This window comes from Patella vulgata, chromosome 3, assembly GCF_932274485.2.
Source record: "Patella vulgata chromosome 3, xgPatVulg1.2, whole genome shotgun sequence".
NCBI classification, from domain to species: domain Eukaryota; kingdom Metazoa; phylum Mollusca; class Gastropoda; family Patellidae; genus Patella; species Patella vulgata.
Genome location: NC_065881.2, coordinates 222,442 through 241,885, shown reverse-complemented (window position 1 = coordinate 241,885; position 19,444 = coordinate 222,442). Strand labels below are relative to the sequence as shown.

At 36.9% G+C, this 19,444-nt stretch overlaps 2 protein-coding genes and 1 long non-coding RNA gene across 8 annotated transcripts in view; 2 read left to right on the top strand and 1 right to left on the bottom strand.

The window, feature by feature from the left end:
• Nucleotides 1-6: 6 nt before the first annotated feature.
• Nucleotides 7-5,607, top strand: LOC126816843 (galactocerebrosidase). Its single transcript, XM_050543610.2, has 7 exons — nucleotides 7-300; nucleotides 1,303-1,371; nucleotides 1,838-1,901; nucleotides 2,671-2,759; nucleotides 3,167-3,331; nucleotides 3,975-4,013; nucleotides 5,283-5,607. Exons 1-7 carry the CDS (start codon nucleotides 166-168, stop codon nucleotides 5,331-5,333), a joined length of 612 nt encoding a protein of 203 aa, XP_050399567.1. The 5' UTR covers nucleotides 7-165; the 3' UTR covers nucleotides 5,334-5,607.
• Nucleotides 5,608-6,024: 417 nt separating this feature from the next.
• On the top strand, nucleotides 6,025-11,709 carry LOC126816844 (uncharacterized). The gene is made up of 9 exons (XR_007678618.1): nucleotides 6,025-6,150; nucleotides 7,009-7,154; nucleotides 7,300-7,389; nucleotides 8,021-8,113; nucleotides 8,465-8,606; nucleotides 9,204-9,384; nucleotides 9,991-10,160; nucleotides 11,020-11,099; nucleotides 11,485-11,709. It is a non-coding gene; the product is annotated as an uncharacterized LOC126816844 (long non-coding RNA).
• Nucleotides 11,710-12,769: 1,060 nt separating this feature from the next.
• The window catches only part of LOC126816845 (hillarin), a 55,373-nt gene continuing 48,698 nt past the window's right edge, over nucleotides 12,770-19,444 (bottom strand). For 5 of the 6 annotated variants that reach the window (XM_050543611.2, XM_050543612.2, XM_050543613.2 and 2 more), the window contains 5 exons: nucleotides 18,950-19,222; nucleotides 18,292-18,474; nucleotides 17,225-17,313; nucleotides 16,626-16,766; nucleotides 12,770-16,040 (listed from right to left, as the gene is read on the bottom strand). In XM_050543611.2, the coding sequence (XP_050399568.1) occupies nucleotides 14,276-16,040; nucleotides 16,626-16,766; nucleotides 17,225-17,313; nucleotides 18,292-18,474; nucleotides 18,950-19,222 (2,451 nt within the window). In that variant the 3' untranslated portion in view covers nucleotides 12,770-14,275. Of the gene's footprint in view, nucleotides 16,041-16,625; nucleotides 16,767-17,220; nucleotides 17,314-18,291; nucleotides 18,475-18,949; nucleotides 19,223-19,444 lie in introns of those variants that run through there. The other variant, XM_050543616.2, reaches the window with a different exon arrangement.

Below are 19,444 nucleotides of genomic sequence, written 5' to 3'. Positions count from 1 at the left end.
AAAAGGCGAACTCTGGGCGTAGGTAGTGCAAGTGTATGGACACCAGAGTCCACCAAAAATGGACTAATTAAGTACTGAGATTTAACATTTTAGTTTCTTAATCGTACCATAATATTGTATACAAGAGATCAAAGTTTAAAGATATTGCATAGACAGGACTGATTGATGAGGATGGAAATTTTTTTATTTAAAATATTTTTATCAAGTTTATTTGCTATCTGCCACAGTGTTTATTTTATTGATGAGACTCCAGGATTTGGAAGACGGTATGATGGCATCGGAGGACTCAGTGGTGGCTCAGTAATAAAAACATTCAATATTTACCTCACCTGCACAATCTGCTCTCTAACCATTTATAAATTCTAAGAAAATTTATTTTAAAAACTATAATAAAGATGATTTTATATTTTAAATTTACAATAATTCTGCCAGTTATTATTTTTGAGATATTTGCCCCGGTTTATGGTCCACTCAACACAAACTATATAATTTCAAGACCAACATTTTATTTCATTAATTTGTTTACACGTAGGGGTTTTTAGCAGTGAGAGGAAATCAGAGGACCCCAATAAAACCCTTAAGAGGTTGGACAGATGACCCTATAGACCTTCTTCTTTTGTGGAATAGAAACCACTTGACACAATGACAGAGAGAGAGAAATGGGGTTTAACCTCCACTCGACATAAACTAGGTCATTTCGGGACTAACATATGGTTTAATTTTTTTTATTTTAATAATGCGCTTGCGCGTAGGGGTCTTTAGCAGTGGGAGGAAACCGGGGGACCTGGAGAAAACCCACGAGGTTGGACAGGCGACCCTACTCCTTGTCACATACAACCATGCAGGGATTCGAAACCACGCCAGTTGACTCAATGACAGACCTTATGATACAGTGCACTCATGCTAACCATTCAGCCATCCAACCCCCCACACAATGACATACCTTATAATCTAAAGCATATGCATGAAACCATTCAGTCACCTCCCCCCTCCGTCCCCCTTCCGTCCCCCCTCTGTCACTCCTTAGTTTTGTGCATGTGCTAGTCGAGTAATTTGAAGGTTTTTTTCTCAAGATTTACAGTAGTTAATCTAGGGTTGGGGAATCTTGTATATAGGCCTACATATAATAATTTATATGTCTTATATTTTTGAACAATGAGAATATTTTCTAAGAAATCCTGCTTTGAATTAGTCTACAAATCTATCAATTCTAACCAACTGGATTTGCTTTTTTATAAAATGTTTCGAAATGACTTTTGCTATGGTTGTGTTGTCTGGCACCTGTTTTTTTTTATTTTCCAGGCAACATCAAAATTGTTGGTTGCTTACCCACAGAAGCAGAGAGATGAAATTCTTGACATCCTGTTTAAGGTAAGTTATTGGGTTAAGTTGACGATTTCTGATTACGAAAAGATCCTAGTTTTGATGGCTATAGTGAATAAGATGGTAGCTCGTTAACCTGGAAGTCGGGTGTTCGATCCCTGCATTGTCTGACAAAGTTCATCCAGATTATCACAAGGCCTTACCAACTTGATTTTCTCTTCTTCGCGATCACCTATTGAAATTTTGCTTCTTATTGCTTCAGGAAAAAGACTATAATATAAAAACCGAAAGTAGGCTTACTTGGTTTCTCTGTTCCAAATGTTTAAGTTTTGATATTTTAAAGGAAACATCTTTCTCGTGATTTAACTGGCTATTTATTTATCAAGGCCACGAAGAACGGAGAATTAAATTGATTTGGCCTGTAGAATAATTGATTGAGACACACAGGTTAAATTAGTTTTGCCTATAGACACAGGTTATATTGTTAAAAAAAAATTTTTTATTAAATTTTTAGCCCAATTTTGCTGCATCTCTCCAGATTTTAAAAGTTGAGATTGGTGGAGATTCACAAGCTTCAGGTAAAGTAGGTTCAAATTCTTTCCTTCTACAATTGTTTGCTTGTGTAAAGAACTTTCAGCCTCTCTCAATAAGTAAGCTTATTATTTTCTTTCAGTGCTGTGATTGATAGAACTTTACTGTGGTACTTGACAGAATTTTTCCGTGAGAGCAGTAGTTTAGATAACTGTACTTTAAACCCCAGAAAACCCACGCCTGTCCAACCTCATGGGTTTTCTCAAGGTCCTCCGGTTTCCTCCCACTGCTAAAGACTCCTACGCGCAAGCGAATTATTGAAATAAAATGACCTAGTTTGTGTAGAGTGGACATTAAACCTCATTTCATTTCTTTTCTATATCCAATGAAGACTAAAGGGAGATAATCTGGAGGTTGATATAGGAGATACTTGATTGAACGTTCCGGAATTAAATTCTCTTACTTCCCAAAAAAGTGTCAGTCGAGTGAAAAGGACAATTTCGGAGTACAACTGATGTGCCGACTGCATAAAAAAATATCTCAACCAATCATGGCAGCTGAAACATATTTGTTATTTAAAATAAGTCACGATTCTACTCAAACCACCTCAGCTGTTGGGACCGGCAGAACTGTGACAGAACTGAATTCCATATGACTTGATTGCAATTCTGTCAATTGGGGACGTTCCGGATTGACAATCGAGCACCCCGAAATTAGCCTGTTGATTTTGCTAAACCACATTTTTCTATTTTAAACAATCTAAAAGACTAAAGGGAGATAATCTGGATGTTAATAAAAGTTTATCTTATTTCACAGATGCTACAGAAGCATCACATATGCACAACAGTTCCGAAGAAAGTTATGACAGAGGTTATGAATGGTGGCTTATGAAAGAAGCAAAAAAGGTGAGGTTTTGGGAATATGCTCTAACCCCCTCTGGCGCCATGTGGAATTGCACTGTATAACATGTTCAAAAACCTTACTTTATCATGGAATTGACAACAAATCTAAGCTTGGACAAAACTTTTTTACTTTGTTATACAAAATGTATCATCAGATAAACTGCTGCTGTTTCCATGAACAGTTTGAGAAGTAAACGACCTTTAAAACAGCTTGACTTCTAGTTTTATACTTTAACAAATAAACATTTCCAGTTTAACACTGAAATATCTGATATCCATAACAAATTATTTAATTAAAAAAACAAGACTAAGCATTTAGTGAGCAATACCAAAAATACATACATTTGAATTGAGAATCAATTTTCAGTACTGTATGTAAAAATTATGTCCTCACTACTTGCTTGTTCCAGAGAAACGAGAATATCAAATTATATGGTCTACCATGGGCGTTTCCTGGTTGGCTTGGTAACGGAACACAGAATCCCTATCAGAATATTGACCAACTGGCAGAATATGTGATGAAATGGGTTCAGGGAGCTAAGGATTTTAATGGTTTAAATATAGATTATATTGGGGTGAGTACAGATCAGTTCTTGTAGCGCCGCTCTCAAGGCAAAATTACCCTAATAGAACATTGCATGGCATATGGCCATCTTCATTAGCCATTAAATTTCTGCTCGTAATTCAGATTTCCTAAGTCTGATCTTTGCTCAACTCAGCTCAAAATGTTCGGTCCATTTGATCTAATTCCATTTTTTTTTCCCTCTCCTAAGTCGAAGCGGCAGTATGTTCAGAATTTGACTAAGTCAGTTTCGGCCCGATGGTCTAAAACACGGTTAGGTATTCCATGCACAGAGCCCTATCAGTTTGACTCAAATCAGCCTATTTGACGCAACGCAATAATAGAATTTTCTCGGAAAATTTGAAACTCACTGTCTGCTGTACGAGACACTTTTCCGGGAAAATTTAGGACATTTTTCAAAGATGGCGACAAAACAGAAGTTATCTACTCGCACATACGCACAAAAGCTTGAAATCTGCCTTTGAATCAATTATTATCCGGCTTCTTGAAGTTTATTTCTAATCGTGCTAAGATTGAATTTCAGTTTTCGGCTAACTCAGATCTTCGCTTAACTTCACATAGAATCCCCAGTAAAATACAAACAAAGATCCTGGTCATCAATATGAATGTCAATTATTGGTTTATATTTGTTTCAGATATGGAATGAAAAATCGTACAATATTCCCTACATTAAGGTAAATTCCATGACATTTAATACAAGACACACAGTGGTATAGATTAAAGGTTATTTAAATATGAAATGAATTTTTTTTTTTGAAGGCCTGGGGTTTGATTATGCGCAATTCATGATTACCCATATTATTTAGTGTACTGTGTAGGTAATTTTAATTTAAATCTAGCATTTATGTCAATTACTGGCCATTCTATACATTGTGTGTTTACTGGCAACCATATTTTAATCTAGCGTTTACGTCAATTACTGGATGAGAATCTACTAACAGAAACAATGATTGTTGCTGCTGATTTATTTGGTGATAAAAGCCTTGCCAGCCATATTATAGCTGATCCTGATTTAAATAATGCTATCTTCGGTATTGGGTAATTTCCCTTTCTTTGTCCTGTAATTACCTCCCCTTTGTCCTGCAATTATCTCCCTTTGTCCTGTAATTACATCTCTTTTGTCCTGTAATTTATCTGTCCGATTTTCAATGGATTTGAATCCGATCCGTTGATGATTAATCGCAAAAATGGATAATCAAGGCTTTGTTACTTATCGTGACAGCGCTAACAATGACAATCGAGGCTACAAAGATTTTAAAATAAGGTTTTCTTGGCTTAGAGTGAAGCAATTTGATTGAAATTTTCACCCTATTTCCTTTACATTTCTAGTTTTTAACTATTATAATGAAAACTGCCAACTTTTTATCTAATCTTATATAATGTATCTTTAATTCATAAGACAGTACTTAAACTTGGGTCATATTTTTAACTAAACTGCTATAAAATTCTATTTGTAACATACAGATTGGTCAAATCATTATCAGATGCTGTTTGTAGATCATTGTCTAAGTTTTTAGGAAATGTTTTCTTTTGTCTTGCTTTTAATTTAGTCTTTTTACCAAAGAAATAGGAAGCACAAGAATTAAATTGATGTTGACCTAAATAAATACCCTATTACATCTAAACCTTATCTGGCATACCACACCTATCTTTAACCAGCTCATCTGGCTTACTACACCTATCTTTAACCAGATCATCTGGCTTACTACACCTATCTTTAACCAGCTCATCTGGCTTACTACACCTATCTTTAACCAGATCATCTGGCTTACTACACCTATCTTTAACCAGCTCATCTGGCTTACTACACCTATCTTTAACCAGATCATCTGGCTTACTACACCTATCTTTAACCAGCTCATCTGGCTTACTACACCTATCTTTAACCAGATTCTCTACCAGCTCATGTAAATTAATTTGATCAGAATATTAATGTTTTACAGACTTCACTACCCAGGTACCAACACAACTATAGAACAGGTACGAACAGGTAAACCTATCTGGGCATCAGAAGATTATAGTACCTTTAATAATAACACAGGTGGTGCTTGCTGGGCACGGGTTCGTATAATTATAATATATCATTCAGGCGTAACCCAGGGCACGGGTTCGTATAATTATAATATATCATTCAGGCGTAACCCAGGGCACGGGTTCGTATAATTATAATATATCATTCAGGCGTAACCCAGGGCACGGGTTCGTATAATTATAATATATCATTCAGGCGTAACCCAGGGCACGGGTTCGTATAATTATAATATATCATTCAGGTGTAACCCTGGGCAAGGGTTCGTATAGCTATGATATATCATTCGGGCCCTGGGTATGAGTTTGTGTAACTGTAGCACATCATCATGCTGATAGAATATTCTTCAAAATATCGCCAAAATTAATTAGTAATTGTTCTTCCATAAGTATGTTCCAGCCTTACACCTTAATGCAGGTTGGGCAGGACCTGACAACGAAACATTTTCTAGTCATTCGGATGGGATGAAAAACTGATGTCTCATGTTTACGTTGGCATGTACATAAAAGATAGTTTGATGAAGAGTAAGCAAAATATTTCCTCTAAGTACACTCACAGCTGCCGTTGGCTTGTTTATGAATGTTTGTATCATTTTCAAATCATCATATTTTGAATTAAATCAGTGATTTTAAAGAAAGTAACTTTATTTTATTTCAGGACAATAGCATGGAATCTAATTGATAGTTATTATACAGGCTTACCGTGGGATCGTGATTCATTGATGACGGCTCGGGAACCCTGGAGTGGATATTATCAAGTAGAAAGCCCCATATGGGTCACAGGTCAGAATCATAGAAATATTAGTTTTCAATTCTCATAGACAAAATCAGTGTAGATTCAGATTTATTTCATCATACTGTCATATTGACAACAACTAAGTCAGGAATTGATTAAATCTTGTGTTTGCGTTGACCGTCACAACTGGCTCATAATATCTTGGAATTTTCTGAAATGAATTACATCAGATGTTTTGTCATGGACTACTTGAGTTTATATTTGACTTCCTGGATAGATTCAGCCTATTTAATAGGGTGGGACATGATTTGTTTTTGATCAGTTAGAACAACACTGGATGGATGAATACAACCAAACATCACATTTCAGTGCCTTTCCAGGAAATTTATAATATTTTAGAAATAATGCTCAGCTCAAATTTCTCGATTTCATACTCAGGATTTAAAATATTGACATTAGGTTATAAATCATGTAAACCCTTTTCTGGAACACTTGGTACCACTTTCCATTATGGAAAATGATTCTTTAGTCTTGTCATTCATGCAAGGAACAGCATTTAATTGTTCAGATGGGATGAAAAACCAGGTAAAAGCAACCTTGGAATTTGATGAAGTAAGACAGAATGTCGGCTGTCAAGGCACAAGTTTTCTCACAGCACACTGAATGATGTACATGTGTCTCTATTTGCCAGGTTTTATACTTCACTTGACTTTGTATGTTGGCGTTTGATGGACTATACTCTAAGCCTGTTTTCCAGTCTTTTCCGCGCACATTTACACTGGTTACATGGAAATGGTCCCATAACATTTGCATTAGACATACTTTCTGACCGGCAAAAACGTGCACATGCAATACAGGACTACTCTTTTTGACCGGCGAATACAGGCCTTACTCTTTTTTTTCAGCACATACAACCCAGTTTGTTTATCTTGGATGGGTTTATTTACGTCATGGATCTGGTGTTGGATTTCTAGAAAATGGTGGTAGTTATGTAACTATGACAACAGATGAATCCATCAATAATGATTTCGCATTAATTATCGAAACCATGGTAATATTTATCATTTATTCTTGGATTGGATTTTAGTTTTAATCTCTGAAATAGCTCTTCAACACAATATTTTGACATTACATGGTATCAACACGTACAATACTCTGGTCATTTTGAGACAAACGTATGATTTTTCTATTTATAGACCCATGACCATTCAGCCTGTATTCGACCACCATTACCATATTACCCAGTAGCACCACAGAATGTCACGTTTGTTCTCAAGGGAAAATTTGTAAGTATTGTATCCAGCACTTCTGGTTATATTGGATGAGTATGGAAGAATATTTACAAACTTTATGATACATTAGTGAAACAAAATGGGGTTTAATGTCCTTTCCTTCACCAGTTGGCTCAATATTAGGGGTTAGGGTTAGTACATTCTCTCTCATATTTCTCTAATGCCATTGGTTGACTCTTCCAGTGCTATGTCCTTTTACTGGTTGTTATTGTATTATTAGAAACTAGACTGTTGAAATTATACAAACATCATGAAGACAATTTGTAAAATGAAGACATTTGTTCTCCTTTACCAAGTCTGATTGGTTTAGCGCCTAGACATTCAAATGAGACAAAGAACCATGTACAAATTGGCATGCATGTTAAAGAACCCTTGACAGTTGGAATTCGAAGAGGAGTAAGGGCTGTTCGGGCCTGAATTTTTTGCCTGTTAGAAATTATTGAAGCTGTGCTGTATTATTGTTGAACAAATGATCTGTTATATTATTGAACAAATTATTGCTATGATATTATTATTGAACAAATTATTGCTATGATATTATTATTGAACAAATTATTGCTATGATATTATTATTGAACAAATTATTGAACAAATTATTGAATAATCAATCAATTATAATATACAGATGGATACGTTTGGAAGTTTAAATGTCTGGTATACCAAGCTGGGATTTAACGGAGAACAGTCAACATACTTTAAGCAACTGAAACCAGTTACAGTTAGTTTTCCCTTCAATAATATTTTAATTATTTTTATAAACCAGTGACGGTTAGCATTCCCTTCAATAATATTATAATTATTTTTATAAATCATTGGCTCAAGCTTTAAATAAAAAGTACTGGCAGTATTGTTGAATTTTTGATGCCTAGCGGTAAGGGATTTCCCCTTGTAAGTGTTGCATCTGTGTCCGTAGGATTGTCTTGTGTAATTGTGTATGATGTGCTGCCACCCCCCTGTACTTACTACGAAGTCAACATGTTAGATCTATTGTGATGAGCCCCCCACCCCCCCTGTACTAACTAGGAAGTGAACTTGTTAGATCTATTGTGAATTTATATTTAAACAACAGGTTACCAACAATTAGTTTAATCTGAGTCTAGGATTGAATGAAATCTGGACAATAACAAACGCTGGTAACGGTAACCATGGAATAACACCAACACCACCACCATCAAAACCATTTCCTCTACCATATAGAGAAAATTTTGAAGGTTTGTTCATAATTACTCTTATATAAGATTGTATTTCAATCCATTAAAAATCATGACCATCTGATGATCTAGAGAGTTGGACTTGTCATGTGAATAATTGTCTAATTTTAATTATTACAATATTTGTATAATGAGACACAACCCCAGTAACCAGTATAAGCCAGACGATCTCCATAATCAAGAGGTTTATTAATCAAACGTTTCCAACATGAGGAGTCCGTCTTTCAGTATTAAAATATTTATAAGATTTGAAAGTACCTGAAATAGACATATTTAGCCTGTTACATGTCTAATTAATCAGAATTGTATCCTGGCTTGGAGATAGTAGTAGGATGTTAAACCCAATCTCATTTTCACGTCCATAGTAATCATTGATTATATATCAACGTCATTAAAATTTATTTTATTCTTTTACAATTAAATATTTTTTGAAATATGGTTAGATGTGTCATAAATTTAAAAATGGTTTTCATATTTTGTCATTTATGGCATTTAGAAATGAAGAGATCTCTAAACAGATACATTAGCACTTTCATCAAATGACATTTTCTGAATACTGGTACTATATTAATTATGAATGATTAATGATTTTAACAGAATATGTTGATGACAGTGAAGCGTATTATTTTGCCCAGCAGTGTGGAGTTTACGAGATTGTAACTGTGGAGAAACCGTATAATAAAGTGATACGACAGACTGTATTACAGGAACCAATCGTATGGTGTGAGACAGCTGCTTTAACAAATAAAACGTTGAATCTTATTGGGGCTACAAACTGGTATCAGTATATTTATATATTTGACCATGGACTATATTCCTATAGCACTTGGAGTCAGACCACCATTACCATGTATTATATCCCTATATCCCTTTGAGTCAGACCACCATTATTATCGACTAGATTCCTATACCACTTGGATTCAGACCACCATTACCATGTATTATATCCCTATAGCACTTGGATTCAGACCACCGTTGCCACAGGATTTTCTTTTGTGGTTTCCCTGGTCAGTTACACTCCATTTAATTTCATGATTCAAACAAATATGTTGCAGACTTCTTCACTAAAATATGAATCGAAGGACAGGTGGTTGAGTGGTCTAATGTATATGCTTTAGATCATACGGTCTGTCATTGAGTCAAGTGGCGTGGTTTGGATCCTGGACTTATACATGACAAGGAGTTGAGTCGCTTTTCCAACCTAAAGATCCCTACATGCAAGCAAATTATTGAATTAAAATTGAACCCTATTATGTTAGTCCCATAATGACCTAGTTTATGTCAACCCTACCCTCTCTCTCTCTCTCTCTATCAAGTGGTGGTTTAACCCACCCCCTTTTTATCAAGTGGGCGTTTAACCCACCCCCCTCTCTCTCTATTTTAGGACGGATATTTATATAGAAGCTGATGCCCGTGTTAATCATGATAACCGAACATCGGGTGTTTTTCTGGCAGGAAGGGTAGATAATGCTGGATGTACAAGTTACGCAGCACAGGGAATATTCTTCTTTATCCAGCCAGCTGATCAAACTTTCTCTGTGTCATCAGATTTACGTAAGTTCCTGTCAACACCTTTAGCTCCATAATAACTGAAGGACTCGTAGATAGATCTTGAAACACCTTCACTCTTGCACATCTGTGCTGACTCATTGAGAAAATACTGACATAATTCCATTATTATTCTAATAATGTTTAAATTTTGAGGTGGTGCCTAAGACAGAAACTAATTGCATGATGAAAATGTTTGCACTTGTGGTTAGACAAATCATCGTCCTAACTAGTCATTCACCGTTCTCAATGCCAGGAGGACAAGGTTTTGTTTCCCCATAAAGGGTGTCAAGCAAGTTGAAGCAACTATCATGTGTAGAATTATATCCCATATACATATTGACGTGCACAAAATAGAAACTGTGGCAGTTGTAACCTGTGGGTCCAGATTTTCCGGCGTGGTTCTCCCTTGTCAGTGATGCAGGATGGAGGGGCTGACAAGGAAAGCTGTCTAGTCGTTCGGATAGGACGAAAAACCGAGGTCCCGTGTACACATTGGCGTGCACGTAAAAGATCCCTTGGCAGTTGGAATTCGATATAAGAGTAGGCCGTAGTGCCGCTGTCCGGGCAAAATTTCCCTCATTGCACACTGTATGGCGTATGCCCGTCTTCATTAGCCCAGGTTAGGAGCAGAACAGTAGGACGTTAAACTCCATTTCATTTCATTTCATTTTGTAACCTGTGGCAACTTGAATTCAATGATGAGTAGGCTGTAACACTGCTGTCTCCCACTGGCTGATTGGTACAGAACAGTAGAACGTTAAACTGTAATTGATGTTTCTATTGGTTCAAATCTTGTAGAAATGACCAATCAAATGTTTCCTGTCTTGTAGAAATGACCAATCGAATGTCTCCTATCTTGTAGAAATGAAGAAAGTATTAGTGACCAGAAGAAAGTCAACGAGTATCAGCAGTGACTGGAACAAAATATCGTTATTGATATCTGTACGTAAATGATATAGAGTTATTTCCCTTAGTTCTAACATCATTAGCCAACTAGTCGTTTTACAGATCAAAAAGTTTTTAATAGAAATGGAGTTAAAATAATATCGACAATAGAGGGGAGACTTATCTGTATTTTTACACTTTTATTAGGGTTTTTCATTTTGTTCTTTGATTGGTCTAACATGTATGTTTTAGACCAAAAGGTCTGTCATTGAATCAAGTGGAGTGGTTTAGTTTCATCACTTATATGTGACAAGAAGTAGAGCTGCCTGCAAAACCTCCTAGTTTTTCTTAGGTTCCTCCCACAGCTAATTAAACCCCATCTGTCTCTCTCTATCATGAAACAATGAAATGCTATTAATTGGGTATTTTATTATAATTTTAGAAAACATACAGTATCGGAATGGTAAACGGAGAGGAGCTGTTTAATATTACAATACAATCTGCTCCTGCCCAGGGTTTTGTCGCTCTTGGAACACAAGATTTCGGATCAGCTGATTTTGATAATGTGAATATTACCAATATCCAAGATGGAATCCATCGATTAAAACAACTTCAAGATCAGCGTTTGTATTTCCATAGAAACAATTAAATTATATTTTTATTTCAATGGTTGTCTTTTTAATCTGTCGGAATACCAGCCGAGACATTAATATATATCTATGTAATTTTATTGGGCTTCTAATGTGACGTTAGCAAGCAGTAAGGTTGAGATTGTAATGTGACGTTAGCAAGCTGTAAGGTTGGGCATGTAATGTGAAGGTGGCAAGCTGTAAGAATTTCTACAATAGTACAATATGGTTGAATCATGAGAACCGATATATCATCATATCTTGTAAGTTGCATATGGAAAATTTATCAGTCGTGAACTAAGGTAATGTGATGTCTCATTCAGACTTCAGAGCTGAACTAATCCAAACCCTAACTAAGAAAGGAGGATTTTGTAATCGCTACACCACCCAGTAACAGTATTTTCATTATGGTAGACTTTAATCGCTTCAATTAAATATTTGAATGTTGTAAATTTAGCACTGGCACTCACTTGCATGGAAGCAGCCATTTTGAAAGACCCGACCCTAAATATAACTGTGAAGTAAAAACAACCAATCAGGAGTCAAGTCTGATTCTTTCGTTGGTGCACAGTCTAAAATATTTAAACCATAAAATCAGCATTCCAAGTTACCACTAGTTGGCCAACTCTTGCTCCGACAGCCCCGACCTTTCCCAGATGCCCCCATCCCGCCCTGACTGTCCCCACCTTGCACTGACTCCATCTTGCTTCGACAGTCCCCATCTTGCCCTAACAGCCTCCATCTTGCCCTGACAGTCCCCATCTTGCCCCGACAGTCCACATCTTGCTCTGACAGTCCCCATCTTGCCCCGACAGTCCAGCTTGCTCTGACAGTCCCCATCCTGCCCAGACAGTTCCCATCTTGCCCTGACAGTCCCCATCTTGCCCCGACAGTCCCCCATCTTGCGCCGACAGTCCCCATCTTGTACCAACAGCCTCCATCTTGCCAAGACGGTCCCCATCTCAACCTGAAAGCCACCACCTCGCCCAGACAAACTACACCTTGCCCAAGACAGTTCCCACCTCGTCCTGACGGACCCCACCTCGCCCTGACGGTCCCCACCTTTCTCCTTGAAAGAAAAAAATTAAACAAAAACTATTATTGAATAAAGCCATTTATTGCAAGAAAAAAAAAGATGATGTTTTTATTTTTTTATTTGTATCTTCATTGAATTAATCTTACTATAATAAATGTTAACATCTTGTCTAAATAAAACATTTTACTACCTTCGTAACTTTACTCCGTATAAAATAAAACTACTGTCATCGCCATCTACAAACAAATAACGCTACATAAAAAACACACAGCTACAGGGTAAACGTTTTAGTCACATGATCTACAATTAACGTTAATATATGATCTGATGTGGCGCATGATGAATTGTTGCCCTTTATTGATCTCCGGAATGCGGTTGTTTTCAGAAGTTTGACGTGGTACATAATAAATAACCAGTGTATTTGATCTCCAGAGGGGTGGAGCCTAATTAAAGAATAATTTACGTCATTCCAGCTGACGATTCACATTATCTGGTAACGAAAGAAACAAATGAACAGAAAGGGGAGGATCAATTGTACGTTCAGAACGTTCTCATTTGACGTTTCTACCCGTCCTGAAAACTGTGAGCAGAATCGTGGCATAATGAAATGTTTCATTTCAGCTACGATAAGTCGATGCATGTCGCCCGTGATTCACATGTTTATTGATGTCCTTTTGATGGTTTGAGAGAATTCAATTCTGAAACGTTCAATCGACCATCCACAGGATCTTTACATCTAAAATCTTCAAATTTAACAAATTTCTTTCTAAGGCATAGATTCAATCTTAACAATATCAAGGCTAACATAACAATTCATTGAAAAAAAAAAGGCATTTTAATTTTATAAACATTTCATTAGAATTATAAACTGTGAGTTTATTTCATATACCGTATATTTCTTGACATTTGTTTTTTCTTTAAAACCATGGTAACAATACATTGTATAAGTTATAAACAGACGATTAAAAAAAGATAAACAATCGGAGGGTTTTATTTCAAAGCAAAAGCAGTGATAATAAAGATAACATGTCAGATCAAATAAACAACTTGAAATCTGGTTGAAGACACGAATAAAACAAAATATACAATCTATCTAGTTCTGTTTCTTAAATTCAAGAAATTGTTAAACTGTTGGAGTCGCTGCTCTTTAGACTTGAATTCCGTAATTGTAACAAGCATAAATATGTCCAGCATGCAAAATGTTTAAAACTTAGAACCCTGGGTAATTGTTATAAATGTGTTCGTATTTTCACCAGATTTCAAGTTGTTTGTTTCATTAACAAAATAAGATTAGCAATTTCAACTAAAGACTTGTATAATGATTCTACTAGTAGAAAAAGCAAGTGCTATGACAGTGAAAGACTGGTATAATATGTCTACTATGAAATTTAAAGCGTAAAAAGACTTTATTAATATGTCCAATTTTTGCATATTTTTCTACTCGACAGATTACTATATTATATGGTCATTGTGACCAACTGATCATTAATTGCTATATATGGTCATTGTGTCATTATATGTTAAAAATTCTACTTATACAAATAAACAATAAACAATAACATGATTAATTAGACAGTATATTCCAACAGAGTTGCGTAACTTGTTTTGTCTCCGCCATAGTTCGCGTTAACGGTTATTTTTGTGTTCTTTCCGTAGTGTTTTTCGACATCGATGACTCCTCCCCATTCGTTTCCTTGTAGTTTTTCTAGGTGTGTCCAATCATCCCCGGCTACGACCGCCACTGCATCGGCTTTTGGAATCATCAGACGGAAATTAACCTGTGGGGGCAGACGGTCTCGGCTAATCTTCTGTCCGTTTGGTCCAGTCGTCGAGGCGATGACACCTGGTTCGTACATAAAGCATCCTTCCTTCCACTGTGCGTATTGTTTGGGGAAGGGGAACACGGCTTGTTTGACCTCTCGACAGTTGATCAGGTAGTTATAAACACCAGGTAATTGTTGACTGCTGTCGTTAACGGGGCAGGCATACAGCTGTAGTTTGTAGAAACCTGTATGTGGAAGGTTGACGATGAAAGTAATCAGGGAACCCATTGTATGAGCAAAGATAAATTCTGGATGTTCGACCTCACTGCTATCATCCTGAACAGCCAACAGGTTACCGGTGACACGGAGCGGGGCCTCTGATCTAATCTGTATCGTCACAGTGTTTGTGTCAAGATGAATGATTGGATCATGATGACTTGCTGTCGACAAACCAAACTCGGTAAATTTACTTTGTGGGCCGAGATAACCAGGGGGTAATTTAGGTAGGGGGGTCGTCTTCACGTCTTCGTTACAGACGATTACATACTGAGCTACGTGATATAACGTGGTACCTTCTTTGACAGGATCATTGGCATAGATCTCCAGACCGTACTCTCCTCTCTGGGGTGCTGTGACGTTAAAGAAAGCAGTGTTACCAACGACACGATGTACGACGTAACCCTCCAGATCTCCATCACTGTGATGGTTACTCTTCACTTTACCCATGAACTGCATCTGGTGCGGAATCTTGATCTGAACCTCGGCCTTTCCATCTCGGGTAAATATACATGCCGTCTGCTGGTAGGTTGTTAACCCGTATCTGTTAAAGCTTGGTCCGGGACCCCAGTTCAGGTACGAACATGGAGGGAAGGGTTCTGGGGCAGGGTTGGCACTATCCTCTTGAACTATCTTGTACTCGCAGACCTGGGCGTAGACATTTTCTTTGTTTTCTGGCGTATCCTCTTTAGCGTAGATGTACAGGATGTACGAACCTTTGATGGGAAGACGGAGACGGAATGACGCGATACTGCCAACGCTTTCTTGCATCCCATAACGATTCAACTTGACGCCTCGGTATTCTTCTTCTCCGTTCTCAAAGCAGATGGTGAAATTGAACGTAACAGCAAGTTTCTGGGCGCTGTAACGCAGACGGATGTTAATTTCACCCCGACTGTAGATGACAGCAGTTCTGTGCGTGACGAATTCCAATTGATATTTAAAGAACTGGGGTTTCATGTGTGGTAGATTTTCAAATTCTTCAAGTGTGATGGGTATTTCGAGTAATTGCCATTTATTTTCGTCGGGGAAGTGAGTGTAAATCAGCTGATGAGGGTCGGGAAGGAAGAAATATTCATCCAGTTGGTAGTGAAATTCCTCGGAGACGTTTGTCTGTGCTTGTTTGCCGATGATACGACGTGCAGCCCAGTGAGCATCAATCAGACACCAAGTTCCGTAGATGTAAACAGCGTTCCACGAATGTTGATTAGATCCTGGTTGGAATTTCATACCCGGATGGTAATCAGCACCTTTAGCGTATCCACTAATTATCTTGGAATGAAGACCAGCATAACTTAAAATAAACAAATAAAACATGATGTATTCAGATTATTTAAACAGCTAGCTCATTAACCAGATGTTACTAGGCTCCATCCTGTGTGTTTTTCCCCTGTGTAGGGCAGAGTGATGTCCCCTTGTCAGTGGTGTAGGACAGAGTGATGTCCCCTTGTCAGTGGTGTTGGACAGAGGATTTTGGCAAGGAAGAGTATCTAGTTGTTTTGATTGAACAGAATATTGAGGTCATGTGATTACAATTGGCCGTAATTTAAAGATTGACTGACAGAGACAGTGACAGAGAGAGTTTAACTCTGCAATATATCATTGTTGACTCTCAATTTCGATGGCTGACATCTTTAGGAGTAGCCAAACTATCTTAGCAAGTTCGCAAGAAAAATTAGAGAGCACACACACATGCGGTGTAGGCTACATAAATTAGTCAGTTGCTCGAAAATGTTGAGGGAATAAGTTTGAAATACTGGTTAAATAAATTAGTCACTCTTCAAAACATCGGCTAAATTGTTTGTCCAAAAGTATTCTAGTATATTGGTGTATTCAGTTATTAAATGCCTGTAAAAGGTTGTAATATTATATGACTTACTTGCACATTGTATCAAAAACCATAGCATAAGTTGTCTTGCCAGTTTTTAAACCCATTAATACTTCTTCAGGACTTCCTGCTTGAATATGATCAAAATTCATCTCTTTTAGATTTTTGGTTGCTAACCATCGGAAAATGACTCTGAAAAATTCAGCAATGTTAATTTTAAGTAATTAAGCGTATTGGAGAATAAATTAACATTAAGTGAAGAATGGACTGATTCGTATAAAACAGAGAGGACGTCTGCTGGACACAAACTAGGTCATTTAAGGAATAACATATGGTTCAATTTTATTTCAATTATATGCTTGCGCGTAGGTGTCATTAGCAGTAGGGGGTGGGGGAGGGGCGAAGCAGCCTGGGAAAAACCCATGATATTGGACAGATGACCTTATTCCTTGTCACGTTCCAGAGGGGAATAGAAAACATGCCCATGATTCAATGACAGACCTTACGATCTAACGTGCTAGTGTTTAGCTTTCAGCCACCCTGTACAATAAAGATAGCAGAAACCTTATTACTTTAATTCTGTATAAAATGTATAGAAACCAATATTAACTTGAATCTATGGATTTCAACAAGTTACCATGGTAACTCACCTGACTTTCTCGATTTCATTGGTTATATTTTTAGAGTAGATCAAATCCCAGACTAAATCACGGAAACTATTATGGTCACTCTTAGATACCTGATAAAACAAAAATAATACACATTATAAAATAATTTAAAATACATATGTCACGTCATCCTCTGATGTTGGCGTATCATTATTTCAAATAATGGTACGGGCAATGTGCCAAGCGTAAATTATTTATACCACTTAAAATTTTCGACCGGTATGACGTATTTCATTGCAAAGCATGTGCAAGTGTCTGTATTTCAAGCTGTTTAATTGTCTTGAGCTTAAGACATTGCGTAATATATTGAAACAACAACTTGTGATTACGTCATTCTTGTTGTTTCAATACATTACTTAATGTCTCGTTCTCGACCATTAAAACACACATTATAAAACAATATAATCCACATTATAAACGTATTTTCAACAAAAACCTAATTGAAGTTTTTTTGTAAAGATTGAGAAACTAAATGTTTGGAAAATAGCTTTAATAGCATTTGAGCTGGAAATACAGGTGATAATTCCCATGGAATACAAGAATATGTTTCAACCAAGCTTCTCTGTCATTATCTCATCTCATTTGCTTAAAGATACATTATGGAAGATTCGATAAAGAGCTGGCAGTTCTCACTATCATAGTTAAAACTAGATACTGTAAAGGGAATTTGCTGAAAATTTCAGTCAAATTGATTTACTATGAACTGAGATTTTAGCGATTGAATTTTCGACCTAGCCTCGATCATCATTACTAAAGTCGGTAGGATAAAAAACATAGTTTCGATTATCCATTTCATGATTTAATTATGAATCGAAGTCGAACAGCAAATCTGAACCTAATCCAATAAACATCGCAGGCTAGCGATGCCGTCGAGAGTTGATTATAATCTGGATAAGTTAATTACTGTCTAATCAATAAATTAGATAACATTTCAGGCCTAGAGAAAGACCTGCAATAGGTAGATTTAGCTCAAGCAATATGTATGTTTAATAAAGATTAGAGATTACTAGTTAATACAGAAAGTGAGAGAGAGAATGTATGTTTTTTACCTGTATAGCGTGATCATCAACACTCTTCAATACTTGTTTATCAATAGCATCTAGATTAGGTTTCACCTGACTCGAGGAAGCTGGGACAGGGGGAGGGGTGCTGGATTTCTCATTACGAACAGGAACCAGTTGAAAGTTGGATGGTACGGCTGGTGGCTGTTGACCGACGGATCTCTTCTCAACCTGAAATATCATACCGGTAAATTTAAATATCATACCGGTAAATATTATATTAACGGTAAATATTATATTAACGGTAAATATCATACCGGTAAATTTAAATATCATACCGGTAAATATTATATTACCGGTAAATATTATATTACCGGTAAATATTATATTACCGGTAAATATCATACCGGTAAATTTAAATGTATAGATGAAACATTTACTCTAGTCTGAATATATGGAAGATTTGGACAAGGGAACCTGCAATAAACACGAAATAAACCCTTTCATTATTGGTTACCACGGTTACGAGACTACTGAGCCTCTTTCTACTACTTATAGGGTTATTCTAAAAAAAATACAGAGTGGTGACCTAGCTAGTAACCGGGACCCATTTGGTCACCTGTTGTTGATATTCTGGTTCTAGACTGGCCCCGACACCAGGTCCCACAGGTGATGATTGGTGCAAGAGTGAAAAGCAATATATTACCTTATAAGGAGAGGAAGTGGCTGGAATGTTGGCTATGTTGGCCTTCTGTTGTTGAACACTAACAGCCTCGCCTGTACCTGGTGCATACGTGGTAGGTTGACCTTTACCTTGGGTGAAGGCCAAATTATTCATAACAGCCTGACCACTTCCGTCTGGTAGAGCACCATACAGATACTGTTGCTGTAGTAACTCAGGTGGTGGTGGTGGAAGATCATCATCTTGGTTGTAACCTTGGTTACCACCCAAATTCATGGCTTGAGTGGCATTGGACAGCTGTAAAATACAAAAACATTAAAATTACAATAACAATCAACAGAGATGTGGTTTAAGGTCCACTCAACAAAATCTGGACAACTTATTCCATCACTAAACATCATGAGAGAGAGAGAGAGAGAGAGAGAGAGAGAGAGTTGTATCTTGTCCAGTTTTTGGTGTTTTGTAAATGCTCACATTACTAACAAAAGAATAGAGAGAGAGAGAGAGAGAGAGAGAGAG

Bases quoted from the DNA above. Each gene is read 5' to 3' on its own strand.
- LOC126816843 (XM_050543610.2), top strand. From the start codon at position 166: ATGAGGATGGAAATTTTTTTATTTAAAATATTTTTATCAAGTTTATTT. The intron at 1,902-2,670 runs GTAAAGTAGGTT...CTTATTTCACAG, and splicing joins TGGAGATTCACAAGCTTCAG to ATGCTACAGAAGCATCACAT. The intron at 2,760-3,166 runs GTGAGGTTTTGG...TGCTTGTTCCAG, and splicing joins TTATGAAAGAAGCAAAAAAG to AGAAACGAGAATATCAAATT.